The sequence below is a fragment of the Cornus florida genome, unplaced genomic scaffold (genome assembly GCF_030987335.1).
Source record: "Cornus florida cultivar Cherokee Brave unplaced genomic scaffold, ASM3098733v1 CherokeeBrave_3.0.0_Hap2_Chr06, whole genome shotgun sequence".
Classification (NCBI taxonomy): Eukaryota; Viridiplantae; Streptophyta; class Magnoliopsida; order Cornales; family Cornaceae; genus Cornus; species Cornus florida.
In genome coordinates, this window is record NW_026775576.1 from 73,638,900 (window position 1) to 73,658,519 (window position 19,620).

Consider the following 19,620-nt stretch of genomic DNA (forward strand, 5'->3'; position numbering starts at 1 on the left):
TTTAGATCTGTACGTGCAGCTGACGAATCCTAATTTTTGGTGACCATCACTTTTGGGGAACAATAATAGATTTTTGTATCAAAAATCTCCCAGCATGGTTAGGTCTCATTTTCATGGGTACAAAAATGCCTCAGCGCATGTGATTTTGATATCTTTTACCAGTGTTACCCTTTTCATTTTCCCAAGGACATCCCATTTAGCTACCCCCTCTCTCTATGTATACACACACACATACACACATGTATGTTCTATCTTTTCCTCAAAGGCTCATACCATCTGATATATATTGGTCTCTTTCATGTTTTCTTCATTGTACAAAAAGAAATATAATCTTTTAATGATTTTGACCTCATAATTTATCATATCATAACTCAGAATTTTCCTTCATTCACACGCACATATATATATATATTGAGATGTTAGCTAGTAAATCAGTCACCATCCAAAATACATCTACATTATTTCATTTGACTTGTAGCGAAGAAATTATTACATGGTGCATGACACAAGTTAGTGGTGAGGCCCATCACTAATTGTGGGAGAGTTGAAACAATGAATATTTAGGTGCAAAATTCGTACAATATCATTGAAACTTGTAGATTTAATGTGTATGCTCTCTATGCAGGTGAAAGAGAAAAAGGGCGCGAGTGCAGTTTGAGTACTTTGATGGGTTCTTCTATGAGTGTTAAAAGCAAAGGTGAGACACCTCGTAACCCTGGTTCCTATAACTTTTCCTCAACTTTTTGTTCAAATTTTTTTTTTTAGAACAAGTCATAGAACAGGATCACATACAGTTGTTTTGGCTGTTATCCCTATGAAATCAACACGGAATCTCAGTAATATATATATAAAAATCAGAGACTGGGTATATATTTAAAAGTGCATGATTTGAGTTTGTTTGTTGAGAAGTTCAATTTTCTGTCCGACATTGCTTGGTGAATTAATGAATGTTTTTTTGTGCATGATATACATGTATAGGGTTATACGTGCCACTTATAAATCCTCCGTCGACAGAGGATGAGATTTTAGAGTCCCCTGATTTGAAGAACTTTGCCTTTAGTGAACTCAAAAAAGTCACCAGAAACTTCCGTCCAGACGTCGGTCGTTCTGGTCTTGTCTTTAAAGGGTGGATTGACGAGAATACATTTAAAGCTGCCAAACTAGGGACTGGCATGGTTGTAGCTGTGGAGACACTAAACCAGTCACACGACTTTCACGGTAGTCACCAGGAATGGCTGGTATGTATAATCATATCGGCATCATCTACAATTTCAAAAAGACATCACTAGTAATTTCCTAATCATTTTGGGTCTCGTGTTGGAATTTGACCTTCATCTTTTAGTTATTAATTTGTTACTCCTTTTAAACGATTTACAGGCAGAAATAAATTATTTGGGGCAACTGTCTCATCCCAATCTAGTGAAACACGTGGGTTATTGTTTAGAGAATGAACATTGGCTTCTGGTATTTGATGAGTCCATGCTGTGGGGTAATTGGAAAAATCATCTATTTTCAAGTAAGTTTTTAATTCATTAATGTCATTACCTCTTCAACCATTCAGCTGATGTTATTTACAGACTCCAAATATTTCTCTTTATATATATATATATATATATGATTAAGAGACCGTGTTAATGAATTAACAGGGGCTTCTTATGTTGAACCACTTTCTTGGAACCTCCGTATGAAGGTTGCTCTTGGCGTTGCAAAGGGACTTGCATATCTTCACAGCCCAGAAGCAAAAGTCATATATCGCGTTTTCAAATCCTCTAATATCCTGCTTGATTCTGTATGTGAAATTAGCACTTCAATGCTTCTTATTCTGAAAGTTGAACAATATATATCTGTGGACTTCCATACATAAAATTTTCCATTGTTAAATTGACAGGACTTCAATGTAAAGCTTTCTATTTCAGAGTCGACCAAGGTTAATGATGAATTTCATATCATTGGTTATTTACCTCCTGATCTCTGCTTATGTAATGGTAAGGAAGTGGCATATGCACCTCCTGAGCTTGTAATCACAGGTATTCTAAATTCTCAGCTTAATTTGTTCGATCATTATCTATTCATTTGGCATTCCGGATATCCATAATTCATTCTCTTTACCTGTTCTGAAGGCTGGTCAACTACTAAAAGTGACACATTTGGTTTTGGGATTGTTCTCCTGGAGATTTTGACTGGCCAAGAAGCATTTGGGTATTGCAAATTTGTTGAATTGGTAAAGCCTTACATGGCCAGCAAAGGCAAAACTGTGGGTGTAATTGATCCTAGCATCGAAGGCCAGTACTGTGTAGGTGCAGCACTAAGAGCAGCTACAATTGCTATGCATTGCCTCCGACCAAATTCCAAGTTGAGGCCAAACATGAATCAAGTGGTGAATGCTTTGGAGAAGCTTCAGGAGCCTCACACAACATCATCATTCCACCAGGTAGGAGATGGAGCCACAATAGAAAGGTGACTAGCATCCCTCTTACTAAATATTAGCTGTTGGAACTTGTATTGAAGCTAAAGTCGCGCTATCTACTTGTCAGTAGCGATTGGAACTAACATTACTCTTAATATATTTATTATACAATTATGTCCTTGATAGTGGGTTCAATTCCATTTATTCCAAGGGGTTGACTCGGATGGTGAAGTTTCTTAGAATTTAGTGCCTCGTGAAGCATTAAGTCTCGAATCCAAATCCTTTCGAGTGCGATCAATTCTTCAGGGGCCATAATCACTGACATAATTCGAGCTTTACCCATTTGTGTGCAGGAGTAGAGTTGCATGACTTCCGTGAATTAGTCGGAACACCCCATTATCGGGAAAAAAAAAAAAAAAAAAAAAAAAAAATTCCTTTGGGACATATTCATTTTAATATAAAACGTATTAGTGAAATCATGATCCTCTAATTAATTAGCACAAGCAAGCCATGTGTGATCCATTGATATTCATCATCCCATGTGTGGCATTATTGACACTATCATAAAAATCTACTGTTGGAAAACTAAATTAAACACCAATGTGTGAGTTAATTTTGAGTTATGAACAACACAGAGAAGTCATAACATATGTGGTCATCATATATGATGTAAACCTCGTCATGTGATTCACAGTTCTTTATCACTAATGTAGCCCCAACACCAATACATAAAGTCTCACTGCAAGTATTGATCAGTTCCCTTGTTTGGTGTAGTGTCATCTTTTAATATATATATATATATTGTCATGATTTTGCATTACATATATCATATAATGTGAAAGCAACCAATTAGAAATTGTGAGTACTAATATGAAGCCAAAGGACATGGAATGGTAGATGTGTTCATAATTAAGTTTATGAGACAGATCAATCAACAATATATAAGCTAATTTAATTATATTTAAGCAATTGATTATTTGATATAATATATATAAATAAACGGAAAGACGAAAAGTAACTATACATGCTGTTGAAAAAATTGGTATTTGTAATTTCATTCAGCTTAATGTAATTATTGTCTCAATTGTTATATTGAGTCGAAGTGAATTAACTAGATATAGAGAAACTATTATATGGTCTGGTTTCGAGTCAATTACATGTTGACAAGAAAGCAAATGTGTTGAATTTATATTAGTTTTATTTAATTTTTTACGTATTTGTTAATTAGTCAACACATTTATTTGCGTGTCAATTAGTGATTGATAGTACCATATAATAATTTCTCATAGATATATTCAAATGAAAAATACTTCAAAAGTCAAAAAAATTATAAAGTATTCCTTAACTGAATGTTTCTGATTGGTTAATATTTCCGATTTGTATATTTGACCCATTGAAATAATTATACGCTCAACTCTTTGGCCCGAGTAACTCTATTGTATTTGAATTAATTTTTTATGTTGGCCGACTTTAATATATAGGTGAACAAAGTGAGAACCTGAAATGAATGAAAAGGCAACTAACATGAGGAGAAATGATGAGAAAATCTTTCCCCCCTTCGGGGTTTGTTTGTACATTCCTCTTTTAAATATTTATACAAGTTTACCTTTTCAACCAAAAAAAAATGACGAGAAAAGTTTGGATAGTTTTTATTTACCCAAAAAAAAAGTTTGGTTAGTTATTTTATTTTTTAACTTTACATTTTATTTTTGGATAAATTATATTCACCTCTTTTGACATTTGAACAAATTATATATATAGATAGACGGTTCATAGTTTATTTACTTTCACCTCCCTTAGATTTAGTATGTATGCTCAACAACAATTTTTTTTTTTCAACAAACTTCTATCTTGACCAAATTTTATAAAACAATGATTTTGTCTTTCTATGATATAAAATACACAATATAATAATATAGAATATTATTAAAGTATTAATTATTGAACCCGCTATTTGTATATAATTTAGAAAGTCTATGTAATTTACCTTCTAATTTTTTATTTTGTTTGGATTTTCTCTCCACGCTTTGAGGTAGACCAGTCAATTTTCTTTATGGGCCAGAAAGGCAATGACATCTCATGACCATAAAGACTTGTAATGGGGTTAATTTAGAATTTAACCCACCGCATGACAAAGACATTGTCGGTCTGCTATTCCTATATGAAGCACCTTTGCTCCTCAAAACATACCTCACTTGATCATATATATATCATCTCTCTCTCTCTCTCTCTCTCTCTCTCGTTATTTTAGTTTTCCACCTTCAACAACTTGAGTGATTGTCATATCAATCTTGTTATTACTATTTAATAAAAATTATAAATATTATTAAAGTATCATTATTATAAAGTACATTAAACTCCATTCAACTATACTTTATTTGTAACTAACACCCTAATTATAAATAATTTCCTTCAACTATTAAATTGGTTAAGTTTTTGGACGGAGAAAGTTTTTTGGTCCATTGCTGTTGACGAAAAATTTAAAAGACTCTTTTACCCCTTTTCAAAACTGTGTCATTTTGAAACTTAGTCACTCAAATAAATGACATGGCAACTAGCAATCTCAAAGACCAATACAATATAGGGTTATGTGCATAAAACACTCTTATAATATACTTACAGTGCATATTGCATCCCTCACATACAAAAAACACCCCTAAATTATGATATTTGTGCAAATAGGTCATATTCACACATTTATAACTAAAATGTCCTTAACTACACATTTAATAATATATATATATATGATTAATATTTTGTGAAATGACTAAAAAAGGTAGCTAACAAAAACTTACAATGTATGCACCATGCCAGTTCGCCAGAGGAAGAGAAGATGACAACCCAAGATAACCCAATTCATCAATTCTGCCACCCGAAAAATTCATCAAAAAATTGATTAACCAAACAACAACCAACCACCAATTCGCAACCCCAAACGTCGGCACTGATGATTGTGTTCACGGCCGCCGCCGCTGCTGCTTTCCTCTTCCATCGCATGTACATTACTTTCCTCTTCCATCACATATACAGTACACACATATACATCACAAATTTTTGCACACACAGAGAGGTATATAACTATATATAAATGGGTAGATATATATATATATATATATATATATATATATATATATATATATAACAAAGAACAGAGAGATGACCACCGCAATGGGGCAAGCTCGGAACGGCAGCAGCCCTCTATGACTCCGCGATGCTCCATAACAGCGTTCGCCAGTCACCACCACCACCACAATCTTATAACCATTTCTGCCCCAAACTGACCCACGACTCCATACTTCTTTCTTCCTCTATTCTTTGTACACAGTTATACACACATATGTATATGTATACACATTGATATATTCATTTTTTTTTTCATCTCTACCATACAATTCACAAAACCCATCTCCTAGTTTTTGGCCCCCAGTTCTTGAATTATCACTATAGACTCAAACAATTACGAACCCATCTTTCAATGGAGATTTCATCATGATGTTCCTCACCCTAATCAGTTCATTCCATTATCAATTCCGCTGTTCCACCTCGTCGTCATGGTTCCGCAAAATTCGATCATGGCCATGGTCACCGGCGAACAAGGAAGATCCTTTCCCTCTACCCAAATATCACTTCAGGTCACTGTCTAGTACTAGAATGCTTACCAAAATATATATGTAGATGTAGGAAAAAAAAAATTGAAAATTAGATGTTACAGGCTCTGTTTTATCTCATGTTAGCAGAAGAAATCAAGGTAGGGTGAAGCACCATTCTTCTTCTTCTTCTTCTTTTTTTTTTTTTTTTGCAACAACTACCAGTACTAGTTCTGCTTCTTGTTGCAGAAGTTCTTATTATTCTTATTTTGGGGTTTCAATCAAACACAGGAAACCTTCAATTCCCTTTCTGTGCCTTCGTCTCCAAAGCCCATAATCTCTGCTTTGCCCGGTGGTTGCAGTTTTGGGGTGAATAGTAAGGTTTGGTAGGAGCATTTTTGGAAAAGTAAAAGAGTAAAATGGGCATTATATTAATTAAGGGGTGTCCTCGCACAAATTGAAAAGAATAAGAGTATTTTTTGCACACCTTTTAAAATAAGGGGTAAAAGTGATATGAAATGTATACTTATCGGGTGTTTCTTGCATTTACCCCACTTCATACAATATAACTAGGGGTGGCAAAAGTTGACACGGCCCGTTAACACGATTCATACACGACACGAGTTAAATGAGTTTGGGTTGACCTTAAACGGATTCAGGTCATAAACGGGTCGACATGATTAACCCGTTTAATTAATTGTGTCGTGTTTGGGTTTAGTGGTTCAACCGGTGTAAACTGTTTAAACACATTTAACTATATATGTCGTAAATAAATTTCTATTTAAGTTCTAAAATTACTATATAAACTTGTGTCTTATAATTTAATCTTTTGTAAACTAGAAACTATTTAGTAATTTGATTGATTAAAACTTGTATTTTTTTTATTTTAGTATTTATTATTTTATTAAGTATTATTAATAATTTAAATAATATAATTTTTTATTTTTTATTTTTTTTTTGTAAATAGGTCATTAAACGGTTTACATGTGTAACCCGTTTAATAAACAGGTCGGGTTAGTATTGAGAGTTTCTGACACGATTATTAAATGGGTCGTATTCGGGTTGAACTGTTTAGTATATTATGTTGGTAAATATATGCTTCATGTGGCATTTAAGATATAACAAACTTTTTACTAATATGCCATGAGATAATTAACAATATGCTAAGAAATCGTTAATTAAATATGCAACTCTATATTTAATTAAATATGCAAAATACAGCAATAAAATAATAATAATAAATAAAGAACTTGGACCGAGGCTAGTATTGTATACTATATCCTTAAGATAGATTCACCCCTCATGGTGTTAACGGACTCAATGGCGTCTATCTCCCAGGATACAACGGTCTACATCCACCGGTAGCAGCACTACAAACTCATGGATACGGTGAACCTTCTCCGTGTAATACTCTCTCTAACTCAAAAATACATCTATACTATATAAATGCTGAATTGGGTGCAATCCGAACCAAATGGTTCGGACCAATCTTAATATGGCTCAATGAAATTGGATTAGGGTCTAAGTGGTTCGGACCACTTAACCTATGGTTTGAACCCACTTGGGTTGAGTTCAAGTCTAGAGAAGGAGATAGAAGAAAATGAAAATGAATTATTTGCAAATGATCCAAAAAGGTGGGGGGGGGGGGGGGGGGGTATTTATAGGCAACAAGGTGCCTTTTCGGGTTGGGTGCAACCCTTTGAAAAAAACTAAAAAGTAGTTTTTTAAGTAAGGTGTCTTTTCGGATTGGGTGTGTTTCTTTATCATTAAACACAACCATTCATATGTGTCTCTGCATCGTTGGATACAACCATTTATATGTGTCTCTTTATCATTTGACACAACCATTTGTATTGGTTGCAATGGTTCACATGGTGTCTGTTCACCAATAGACACATCCACTCCAATAGGTTGCAATGGTTCACATGGTGTCTGTTCACCACTAGACACATCCATTCCAATAGGTTGCAATCCTTTAGAAATAGATGCAATTCTTTGGAAATCTGAAGCAACCCTTTGGAAATAGATACAACCCTTTGGAAAAAAAAAACTAATTTTTAGTTTAAATTCAAAAACCAACCACCCATTTAAATAAGCCCAGCCCAAAAATAAAGGCCCAATCTAAGATTCCGTTTAGTAAAAAGAATAATCGGATTTTACAATTAGGCCCAAGTCCAAGCCCAAGCCCAAATCTGGCTTATTTAAATTTCAATTGGTTTCAACATTTTTTTCCATGTGGGACAAACATTTCCTACATTTTGCATACCCATTTAGGCTTATCAAAACACCACACTTTTGGAGCTAATTTCTCATTCACTCCGAAACGGATTTGAGAAAGTAAATATACCATGTTCATCTCCTTGCGGAGAGAAACACACTCGTCTAGAGATCCGCAAAAAATTATTAGCGGAATCTATTCCAAATCTCATCCAAAGTTTATATTTTTAATGCCTTCGTTTCCAACAATCCCCCACATAAATGGAAATTTGCGTAAAATGTAAAAGATTATCATGCAAACAGTAAAGAGAGTATAGTCGGAAAGTTACTGCATCAGGATAAGTAGCTTTTGGCTTTGAACCTTCCATAGTGTATTGCTATCGGATTTACTGGCTAACCAGTGAACGTGGTGTCTTGAACTGTTCAGCTGTTTGTGTAAACCAAGATAATAATAAACACACAGTACCCTTCCTTACAAAGTTGGTTCTCATTGTTGTGTTCATTTTGGCCCTGAACAACTCCTGGTATTCATGAGTGCTCTAGAAAACTTAGCCTTTATAGTTCTCATAAAACGGCCCCACTTCACACTCATATAGGTAACTTCTTATTAAGAGTATCCTACCATACCCCACTTGAATTTTTAAGGTATAAGAGTCATTAAAAGCATAGTTTATCCTAATAATCGCTGTAGGTAGCACTGTCTCATCATAGAAATGGGTAGAAGATTTATATCTTCCCAGTACTTCTGGTGAGTCACTCAGAATTTCTGTTGTCCCTTTGAACTTAGATCTTGGAATCTCCAGTCAACTAGGTTGGGTTTCCATTAAGGTGATTCGTTAGCTTTCGGCTTTTAATCCCATTCCCCTCGATGATTTGTGCAATTGCTCTCTAGTACAACCCTCAATTTTATATGTGGCCACAAGATTGTGTTTAGAAATATTACACTCTGTAGAGATTTCTCCAGGTGAGAGCAACTGTATACTTTGTGCCTTAAAATTGCTTACTGTTAGCAATATTATTTTCTTTAGTGGCACAGGTGTAGACTTACTTTGAAATGTCCTCTAGGTAAAGTCTATTGACTTTCCTATTTGATTTATTCAAAGTTTCTAACTTTGAGTTATATTAAGAACGTATAACTACACCTTTAATATTAAAGACATATCCACTCTTGGATTTGAAATCTTTAATATCTCACATCCAGATTGCATCACTGTTACACCTCCAATTTAGTTAGAAACCTCGATCTATGCAATATTGGACTTAGGGTGTATCTTAACTACCCAATTTATTGCTTTTCAGTGATCCTATCCTGGATTGAAAATGTGTAATTAAACACAGTTATTAAGATGTCTTGCAATCTCAACCAATGATATACTTTGACTAGTATTTATATTTAAGACTTGCATCTACAAAAGTTAGCTACGCTTTTGTTATCATAACTACTATTATCTCAATCTCACTCTATTGAGAATATATTATGTTATCAGATGTTAAATCTTTCATATCAAATATACTAATTAGTATATCATTATTTTTTTTTTTTTTTTTTTTTTTTTTTTTTAAAGGCATACAATGACTTATGAATCACATTTATGTCATTGTCTTGATACCAGCTTTAATCCACTCAAGGACTTATAAGCTTGCACACTTTACTCTTCAACTAGAACAAATAACTCAGCTCTTCCGCTGGAAAAAGAACTCTTCTATTTGTTCAATAGCATTTTCCTCATAGGAAACGACATGCACTATTTTTATAATACTATAAATGATTTTTGGTTCTATCCAAAATCTCTTAGGATTAAGAATCCTACATTTATAAGTATTTCTTATCTGGTGAGGTAACTCATAGCAAATTTCATCTATGGACAATACCCCCCCACAACTTTGGGATAATCCTGAAATTATATATATATGATATATTTCTTATGGTTTTCCAATTCTTGAAATACCATATATTAAATATTTCACCTCATCTAACTTTCCAAGGTTCTATATTCGCTTCTCAATAATCATGTATAACAGTTTCTAGTGCATATATATTAACTTTTTCTCTAGTTTGTTCTTATAATATGTCACATACGTTACTGTGAATTAATGCTAGAGATATTAATTACAATGGGCTCAAATTAATATTTGCTTCTACATCTCTTGTATTTATGAATTGAGTTATTCATGTGTCACACATCACATAACTCAATCATTTAAGTAAATAATTATCTTATTATTTAAGCTTTGGATACAATCACCACAGAATGAACACTCACTTTTTAGCTACCATTACTAGTTAAAAGTAAGTTCTTAACTATCTTTACTAGTTTAGATTAAGTACACTATTCTCATATCTTACTACTAGGTTATGATGAGCACCCACTTCTCAGCTATTACTGCTAGTTTGAAGTTAAGTTTGTTTAGCTATTAATTGTAGTAGTTCATAGGTTTAGTACACACTTATCTAAGTAGTCTATCTTGGTAGTTTAGTAATTTGTTTTGAAGAATATTCTTCAAAAATTACTACTTTATAAGTAGTATTATTCCATCCTACATGAGCAAATATGATGTATAGCTCAAATAGTTTATGGCTAAAATGGCTACTCATCACCCTCATATTTTTTACTATCAAGTTGAGAGCTAGAACTAACTAACAAATTTTCCTCTTCCTCTTAGGTTTTGTGCATCTCATTAATCATTTTCGTTTATAGCTAAACTAACTAGTTTACAACTCAGTAGCATTTTAGCTTTTAACTAAATTGTACATTAGAGCTAACTAGCTTGAATTAGCTTGTCTTAGTGTATTAGCTTAGTGTATCCATAACATTTTTCATTAAACTCTTTAGAGTTATTGGAAAATATTTTCTTATTTAGCCCATTCACATCTATACGTGTCTTAGACACTAATATAGATCTTTTTCCCCTGACTATTGAGAGAATTGACATAGCTAGACTAGTCAATTTTTATCTGTTGTATTGAATCAAGTGGTGAATGCTTTGGAGAAGCTTCAGGAGCCTCACACAACATCATCATTCCACCAGGTATAGGAGATGGAGCCACAATAGAAAGGTGACTAGCATCCCTCGTAGTAATATTAGTTGTTGGAACTTGTAGTAATTTACACATGTAACTTAGTTGATAAGTAGCGACTGTGATTAACATCTCTCTTAATATATATATATTTATTATACATTTATGATAGTGGGTTCAATTCCATTTACATTTGTTCTATTAATTTTCACTTTCTTTACATTCATTATTCCAATGGGTTGACTCAAGTGGTGAAGTCAGTGTCTCGTGAAGCATTAAATCTCACATTCGAATCTTATTGAGTGCGATCAATTCTTTAAGGGCGATAATCACGGACATAATCCGAGCTTTATCCAATTTGTGTGCAGTAGTCAACTATATAAATAGTCACTTAATTAACTTAAGCAAGCCATGTATGATCGATCCATTGATATTCATCATCCCATGTGTGGCATTATTGACATTATCATAAAAATCTACTGTTGGAAAACTAAATTAAACACCATTGTGTGAGTTAATTTTGAGTTATGAACAACACAGAGAAGTCATAACATATGTGGTTATATATGATGTAAGCCTCATCATGTGATTCACAGTTCTTTATCAATAATGTAGCCCCAACACCAATACATAAAGTCTCACTGCAAGTATTGATCTGTTTCCTTATTCGGTGTACTTTTATTTTGACCCAAAACAGAAATAATGTTTATATTTTTAGAGTGTGTTCAACACTATTTAGAAGCTTGTTTGGTAATGTAAATTTGTTACAAGATTTTTAAAAGCAAAAACAGAAAAACATGTTTGGCAAAAAATGTTGCAAGTTTGAAAATTTGAATGGTTAGATAAAAATGTTATTTTAGAAGGGAATTTTTTTTTTTTTTTTTTTGAACAGTGCTTTGCTACAGTGTGGAAGTAAACAAAAGCATCATTTTGATGCTTCCGATTTTGGCCTCAATTTTGGAAGCACTTTTGTAAGTGCAAAATTTCTCTCTATTAATAGAAATAAAAAGAAAGAATATAACTCACTCAAAATAATAATAACAAGCAATAAGAATACTCAGAGAAAAACGTATATTGCTCGATGCCTAATTGGAGGTATAGGCCTCTATTTATATGCAAAAAAGTGGTGGAATAATGACAGGACTCGCCTTACTTGTCCTCCAATTCATTCCATGTACAACATTTTTTATAAATAGAGTTCTTTTCTTTTTACAATTCTTTCCATGCTAAACTTTACTTGCATAGAACTTGCCTTCTTTGTTTAATCATTTGTCTAGCAGGACTGGTCCCGTCTTAAATGAAGTTAGGCTGAATGTAGCTTGGTCCAAATGACTCAACCAATGGGTCGGAAGTTCAACATTAGTGTAATACCCCTAATTTTCAAAAGGAAAAAATTGGAATTTAACTTTGATTCTATGTGCTTAGGTGTCAAATTGTTTAATTAGTTGCATCATTTAAGTGAATAGTTTTCTTTAAATTGTGTTTGTTGTTTGATTATTTAATTTAATTGCATTCCTTGATTTAATTTACTTATATGATTTAATTGGTAGTTATTTATCTTAATTGCATTCTTTTATTTAATTGATTGGTGGTAATGGTTTAATTTATTATTTGGTTTTTCTTTTTATAGTTTGCTTTACTTATTTAATTAAGTTAAATGAGTATTTAAATTACATTAATACAGTCATTACAACCTATGGGCCGATTAGGGTTAAATTTAGATTAGGGTTTTTGTGATACCCCTCGGATCCGAGACACGGGTTGATCAGGCCCAAACCCAAGGGAATATCAAACAATTAAAGTATTTTAAAACGAACACAGATGACAAAAAGAAACAATAAAGATAGAATAAAGTTGAAAGAAATAATAATAATAAAACCCACCATGTATAACTGAAAAATGAAACTCCAATCCTCCAAAACTTCAAGGTTACAACTTGGGAATCCATTGATGGACCCCTAACCAAAAGTTCAACTGAAACTGAAAACTGAAAATAGATAATGCTAGAAACATCGAGAGAAGTCTTACATAATCAGATGAATGTGAGACTGTCCTCGACAAGCACGATCAAGCTCTAAGGCTGGAACCGTCCTGTACCTGAAAAGAATAATAAAGGAGTGGGTTAGACCCACGAGTAAGATCTAATCTAACTGCAATCCATATAGTGACCCGATCGCAAATACACCGTAGACACCTCACAATATCTATCTAGTCCATACGTATAAATATATCCACACTAAGGGACATTCACTGGTCTATAATAGGGGTCTCAACCTGAATAGAAGGTAACATGCGAATACGCACCTTAAGGTGGGCATGAGTACCTAGACCTAACAGGGTACACCTCAACCTATTATAACCAGCTACGCATCCACCGCATATACGCACCCTAACCAATGAGTCTGAGACTCAAGCTTAGCTCGTGGTACCATAAACATATATATAAAATTCATCCAAATCCAGGGTATGTAGTTCAAATATTTAATAAACTGACATACAACAAACCAACTGGTTAGTTACTCAACTTATTTAGTTGATGTGACTTAACTACCGTCCATTAATCCAGGAAGCCACTCAACTTAGTTGCAGTTGATATGTCTTAACCAAAATTAGGATTCAATATTTATAAATCCATTCCTTTAATCTGTTAGGTTAGGTTTAGGTGTTTTGAGCTAAACCGTCCCTAGTATGTCACCGTTCCATACCGGTACATACAATCCTCCATATCCAGGTAAATTACAATGTATAAATAATGAACAAGTAATCTACAGTCCAAAACCACTATCCAAATAATTGCAGAAAAGTATTTAAAGTTTCAGCAATTTAAATCCAAGAATTAAACCATGTAATTGTAGGAAACGGTTTAATAGTTTACACAATTAGCACCCAAAGCATGCATAGACCCAATCCAATATATCAATGACTCTATCATGCATTTAAAATAAATTCTATAATCCTATTATAGTCCAATAAATTGCTAAATTAACCTAAACAATTTATTTCGTCCCATCCGATAACAATGTACTAAGTTATACGCTTTTATACTGTTTCATCCTTTAACTTAGAGACTTAAACCATGCAACAACTAGTTTAATCACGCATAGAATCAAGTATTTAGATCCTCTGTAAAGTCCCCACAATCCATTAGAAACATCCAAAGGCTCAAACAGTGTCCAGAATACCAAACAGCGCCTTAGAAAACTAAAAAAAAATAAAATTAACGTAAATTGACGAGGGAGCTCGCTCCAAATTTTGGGAGCAGGCTCTTTCAGCCTAGAGCCGGCTCTAGGAGTCCTTAGAGCCGGCTCTACTTGTTGTGGGAGCCGGCTTCCACATCCATGGAGCCGGCTCTCACCTCCTTTGAGAGCCTCTATCCCCGTTGCTTCGTTTCAGTCCGTCTGCTCCCTCTCTGATCAATTCCTACCACTCTATTGGTTTCTAAACTAATCTTAGGAGTCTTAATTGAGTCTAAAAGCATCCCTAAGGTTGCTTACAATAAATTTGAAAACAATTTCAGAGTTTAAACAAAACCAGTAAACTAGCATACTTGGAAAACAACACTGGAACAAGTTTAAGAAAATTTCAGTTCTCTTCCAAACCCTCTGTTCCTCTTCACCACTGAACCTAAGGATCTTATATCAATCCCAATAACATCCCCATGGTTCATTTATAGAGATTAAAAACAATTCCAAAGACTAGAGTTATAACAGAGCTACATGCTTAAAGAACAGAAAACTATAACGAGTCTTGCATGAACTGTAACAAAATGGTTTTCAACATAAACAGATCATTCATATGACATATATTAAACATATATCTTCCAGTTATTGATTGATTAAACCCTAGAGATTATCTAGGTGCACAGAACACGAGCCAAAGAGAAGGAGAAAGAGAAGAACTTGCCTGTAATTTCAATTATGAAATCCCTGCATCGTCTCTAAGTTTTCCGGCAATTCTGAACGCCGTCAAGCTTCCTATAAGTCTGTCTCTAATCCTTACTCAACCTCCTTGGTCCTCTCTGTACAATTCCTCTTAAGCCTCACTCTGGTTTCCCACAACTGCTCTCTGTTTCTCTCTCTGTATCTTTTGTAAGTGAATAGGGTTTTTCCAACCCTTGATACAGATTATAACCGTGTATATATAGGTGTAAAAATCCTGAACCCTAATCCTTGTTTAATTAGAGATAGAGCCCTAATTTTAAGCCTAGTCGGCCCATGAACCTATCTCTGTTACCATAGTGCGGCTTACCTATACGTGAATTGCAACCCAGAGCTAACTATAACTTAAACCATAATTAAATTAAAAATCCAATTAAATAATTTAATACACTTAACCAATTAATTCCAATTAAATAACCCAATTAAACAATTAAAACACTTAAACAATAAATGCCAATTAAATAAAAAAAGATAACTTACTTAATTCAATTTAAAACACATGTCACATAGGTAAACAATTAAATCAAATTAATAAATAAAATTAATTAAACCAAATAATCACCCAAAAACAATAAAAATAATTAATAAAATGCCGAGACTATCCTTTTAAAATTAGGGGTATTACATTCTTCCCCCCTAACAAAAGGAATTCTGTCATCGGAATTTGCTCTTACCTTCTTCCAATATTTTAGGAAACTGCGAGCGAATGACATCCTCCCGTTCCCAAGTGGACTCAGCCTCATTGTGATGACTCCATTGCACACGAACCAAAGGGATATCCTTATAGCGAAGGATTTGATCCCGACGGTCAACAATACGACATGGTGGTTCCAAATAAGTTGTATTTGGCTGCAACTCAATCTCCCCAACATCGATATGATGATACCGATCCTCATCTCGCATAAATTTTTGTAACATGGACACATGGAATATGTTGTGTACGCGGTCCAAAGTATCCGGCAGTGCTAACCGATACGCAACAGCTCCTACTCGATCCGTAATCATGAATGGATCAACAAACCGCGGAGATAATTTCCCTTTCTTCCCAAAGCGCATAACACCCTTCATAGGAGACACTTTGAGCAGAACCTGATCCCCAACCTGAAACTCCAATGCCCGAGTACGATGATCAGCATAGCTCTTCTGCCTAATTTGGGCGGTACGCATGCGATCTCGAATAAGAGCTATCTTCTCAGAAGTATCCTTAATGAATTCAGGACCCAAGAATCTGCTCTCGCCAACCTCCATCCAACAAACGGGCGATCGACACGGTCGGCCGTATAACGCCTCGAAAGGTGCCATCCCAATAGTCTTCTGGAAACTATTGTTATAAGCAAACTCCACAAGTGGCAAATAATCCTCCCAGTGTCCCTTAAAGTCAAGAACACACGACCGGAGTATGTCTTCCATGATCTGATTAACCCTCTCAGTTTGTCCATCAGTCTGAGGATGATAGGCAGTGCTAAGGTGCAATTCCGTACCCAAAGCCTGCTGAAAACTCTTCCAAAAACCAGACACAAAGCTCGAATCCCTGTCTGATATAATAGACAATGGAATGCCTTGTAACTTCACAATCTCTGATATGTAAAGCCTTGCCAACTGCTCCGAAGTGAAATCAGTGCAAATAGGCAAGAAATGAGCTGACTTGGTCAACCTATCCACAATGACCCATATGGAATTATGCCCCTTGAAAGAATTTGGCAACCTTTCCACAAAATCCATAGATATGCTCTCCCATTTCCACTCCAGAATTGGTATTGGCTGTAGAGCTCCTGGTGGCCTCTGATGATCAATCTTAACCATCTGACAAGTACTACATTGAGAAACAAAAAGAGCAATGTCCCTCTTTATACCTGCCCACCAAAATTGCCGCTTCATATCCTGATACATCTTATCGCCTCCTAGATGAACAGAAAACTCAGAGTGGTGAGTCTCAGTCATCACATCCTTCCTCAAATCATCAGCAGAAGGTACCGCTAACTGTCTCTTGTACCTCAAACCTCCGTCGGCTCCAACATAGTAAAATGGAACCTCTCTAGAAGCTATCTCTGTAACCTTGTCAATGCATTGTTGATCCGTGAGTTGTGCTTGTAAAACCTTGTGAATGATGGAAGGTGTAACCACCATCCAAGCCATAAAAGCATTCGATAACTCATCCATATTCTTCAAAGCATTCCACTCAGTAGTGAATAGAGCAGAAAGACTACCAATAGGTTGGCGCTTGAGTGCATCCGCCACCACATTCGCTTTCCCTGGATGGTACTGTATAGAAAAATGATAGTCTTTTACAAACTCCAACCATCTGCGCTGCCTCATATTCAGCTCCCGCTGAGTGAACAAGTACTGCAGACTCTTGTGATCACTAAATAACCTGAAGTACTCACCTAACAGATAGTGTCGCCAAATGCGTAAGGCAAAGACCACAGCTGCCAACTCCAAATCACGCGTTGGATAATTAAGCTCGTGAGGTTTAAGCTTTCGAGATCCATACGAAATCGGTCGCTCCTCCTATATCAGAACACATCCAAAACCCTTCAACGAAGCATCCGTGTAGACAAGATACTCTATCCCGCTCTGTGGAGTAGCCAGAACTGGTGCAGAAGTCAACTTCCTTTTGAGCTCATCAAAAGCTCGTTGACAGTGCTCATCCCACACAAACTGTACACCCTTCTTGGTCGGATGAGTGAGTGGTCCTGCTATCTTGGAGAGCCCCTCGATGAACCGACGATAATATCCTGCCAAACCGAGAAAACTCCGAATCTCGGTAGGTGAAGTAGGCTGACCCCACTCTACCACAGCTGAAACCTTGGCTGGATCAACCGTTATCCCCCCTTCTGACACCACGTGACCCAGAAACTTCACTTCCCACTGCCAAAATTCACACTTCTCGAACTTGGCATATAGCTGGTGCTCACGAAGCGTCTGCAAGACTATGCGAAGATGTCGAGCATGATCGTCCTTCGATCAAGAATAGATCAAGATGTCATCAATAAAGACAATAACAAACTGATCCAAATAATCCCGGAAGACTCTATTCATTAAGTCCATAAACACTGCAGGTGCATTAGTCGTCCCAAACGGCATAACACGAAACTCATAAGAACCATATCTCGTGAGAAACACTGTCTTAGGATCATCTTGCTCCCTAACCCTCAGTTGATGATACCCAGAAGGCAGATCAATCTTGGAAAAGTATGTGGCTCCCCGTAACTGATCAAACAAATCATCGATCTTGGGTAGAGGGTACTTGTTACGAATAGTAACCTTGTTCAACTCCCTGTAATCTATACACAGATGAAACGAACCATCCTTCTTCTTCACAAACAGAACCGGTGCTCCCCAAGGTGATGTACTCCTACGAATAAAACCCTGGCTGAGTAACTGCTGAATCTGATCCCTCAGCTCTCTCATCTCCACCGGTGCCATCCTATAGGGTGCCCTAGCAATAGGCGCAGTGCCTGGAGCTAAGTCTATTACAAAATCGATCTCGCGATAGGTGGCAACCATGAAATCTCCTGAAATACATCCGGGAAATCCTGTACAATCGGTATGTTATCCAATGACACAGTAATCCCCTCCTCCTTTTCTTCCTCCACATGGAACAAATAGGTGCTACCGCCCCCTTTAGAACATGGCATAGCTACTACATACATATCCTGACCAGGTATGGTAAAAATAATAGATCTATCAAAACAATCAACTTGGGCATGGTAGTAAGATAACTATTCCATCCCAAGTATCACATCATAAGTGTGCATGTCCAGGACCAATAGATTGGCTAGAAATCTGAGTCTGCCAATATCTAGTGTCACAGGCCCATCACTTTCATGTATAATAGCTGTATTACCCAATGGTGTAGAAATACCCTGAGGTCTAGTGCATACCCTCGTCCTCATCCCAGATAAAACAACAAAAGTCCTAGCTACAAATGAGTGTGTTGCACCCGTATCAAATAAAACACGTCCATGCAAACCATGAATAGGAAACTTACCCTCAATAGTTTGAGGTGCCTGAACATCCTGTGGCATGGGGTTATACACCCTGCCACAGTGCAACTGCTGTGGTGCCTGTCCCTGAGTCTGCGGCGGTGCCGGTAAAGCCAGATGTGTCTGTCCCTGAATCCGTGGAGCCTGTGGAGCTAGTAAAGGTACTGGCGCCCTCTGTCCCTGCTGCACATACTGTCCCTGTCCTGCTTTAGGACACTGCCTGGTGGTATAACCATACTCTCCACAAATGTAACAACTACCCTGAAAAGTACCAAATGGCCTCCTCTGTCGGTTAGCCTGTGGCTGACCTTGTCCTGCCTGCGGTCCCTCATTATGTTGCCTCTGAATAGGTGCCCCATTCTTGTGGGCATCTGAACCACCCTTGTGCTTCTTCCAAGGCTGTTGTCCTTGGAACTTGCCCTTGTTATTCTGTCGGTGTCCATTTCCATTTCCTTTCTCAGCTAAC

At 35.9% G+C, this 19,620-nt stretch overlaps 2 protein-coding genes across 2 annotated transcripts; both read left to right on the top strand.

Annotated features, from left to right (window-relative positions):
• The first annotated feature begins 493 nt into the window (after positions 1 to 493).
• Positions 494 to 1,536, top strand: LOC132314336 (probable serine/threonine-protein kinase PBL10). The gene is made up of 4 exons (XM_059813212.1): positions 494 to 509; positions 626 to 697; positions 979 to 1,238; positions 1,378 to 1,536. Exons 1-4 carry the CDS (start codon positions 494 to 496, stop codon positions 1,534 to 1,536), a joined length of 507 nt encoding a protein of 168 aa, XP_059669195.1.
• Positions 1,537 to 1,684: 148 nt separating this feature from the next.
• Positions 1,685 to 2,918, top strand: LOC132314337 (receptor-like cytoplasmic kinase 176). Its single transcript, XM_059813213.1, has 3 exons — positions 1,685 to 1,789; positions 1,889 to 2,027; positions 2,121 to 2,918. The coding sequence occupies exons 1-3, from the start codon at positions 1,685 to 1,687 to the stop codon at positions 2,459 to 2,461; spliced, it is 585 nt and encodes a 194-aa protein (XP_059669196.1). The 3' UTR covers positions 2,462 to 2,918.
• Positions 2,919 to 19,620: the final 16,702 nt, after the last annotated feature.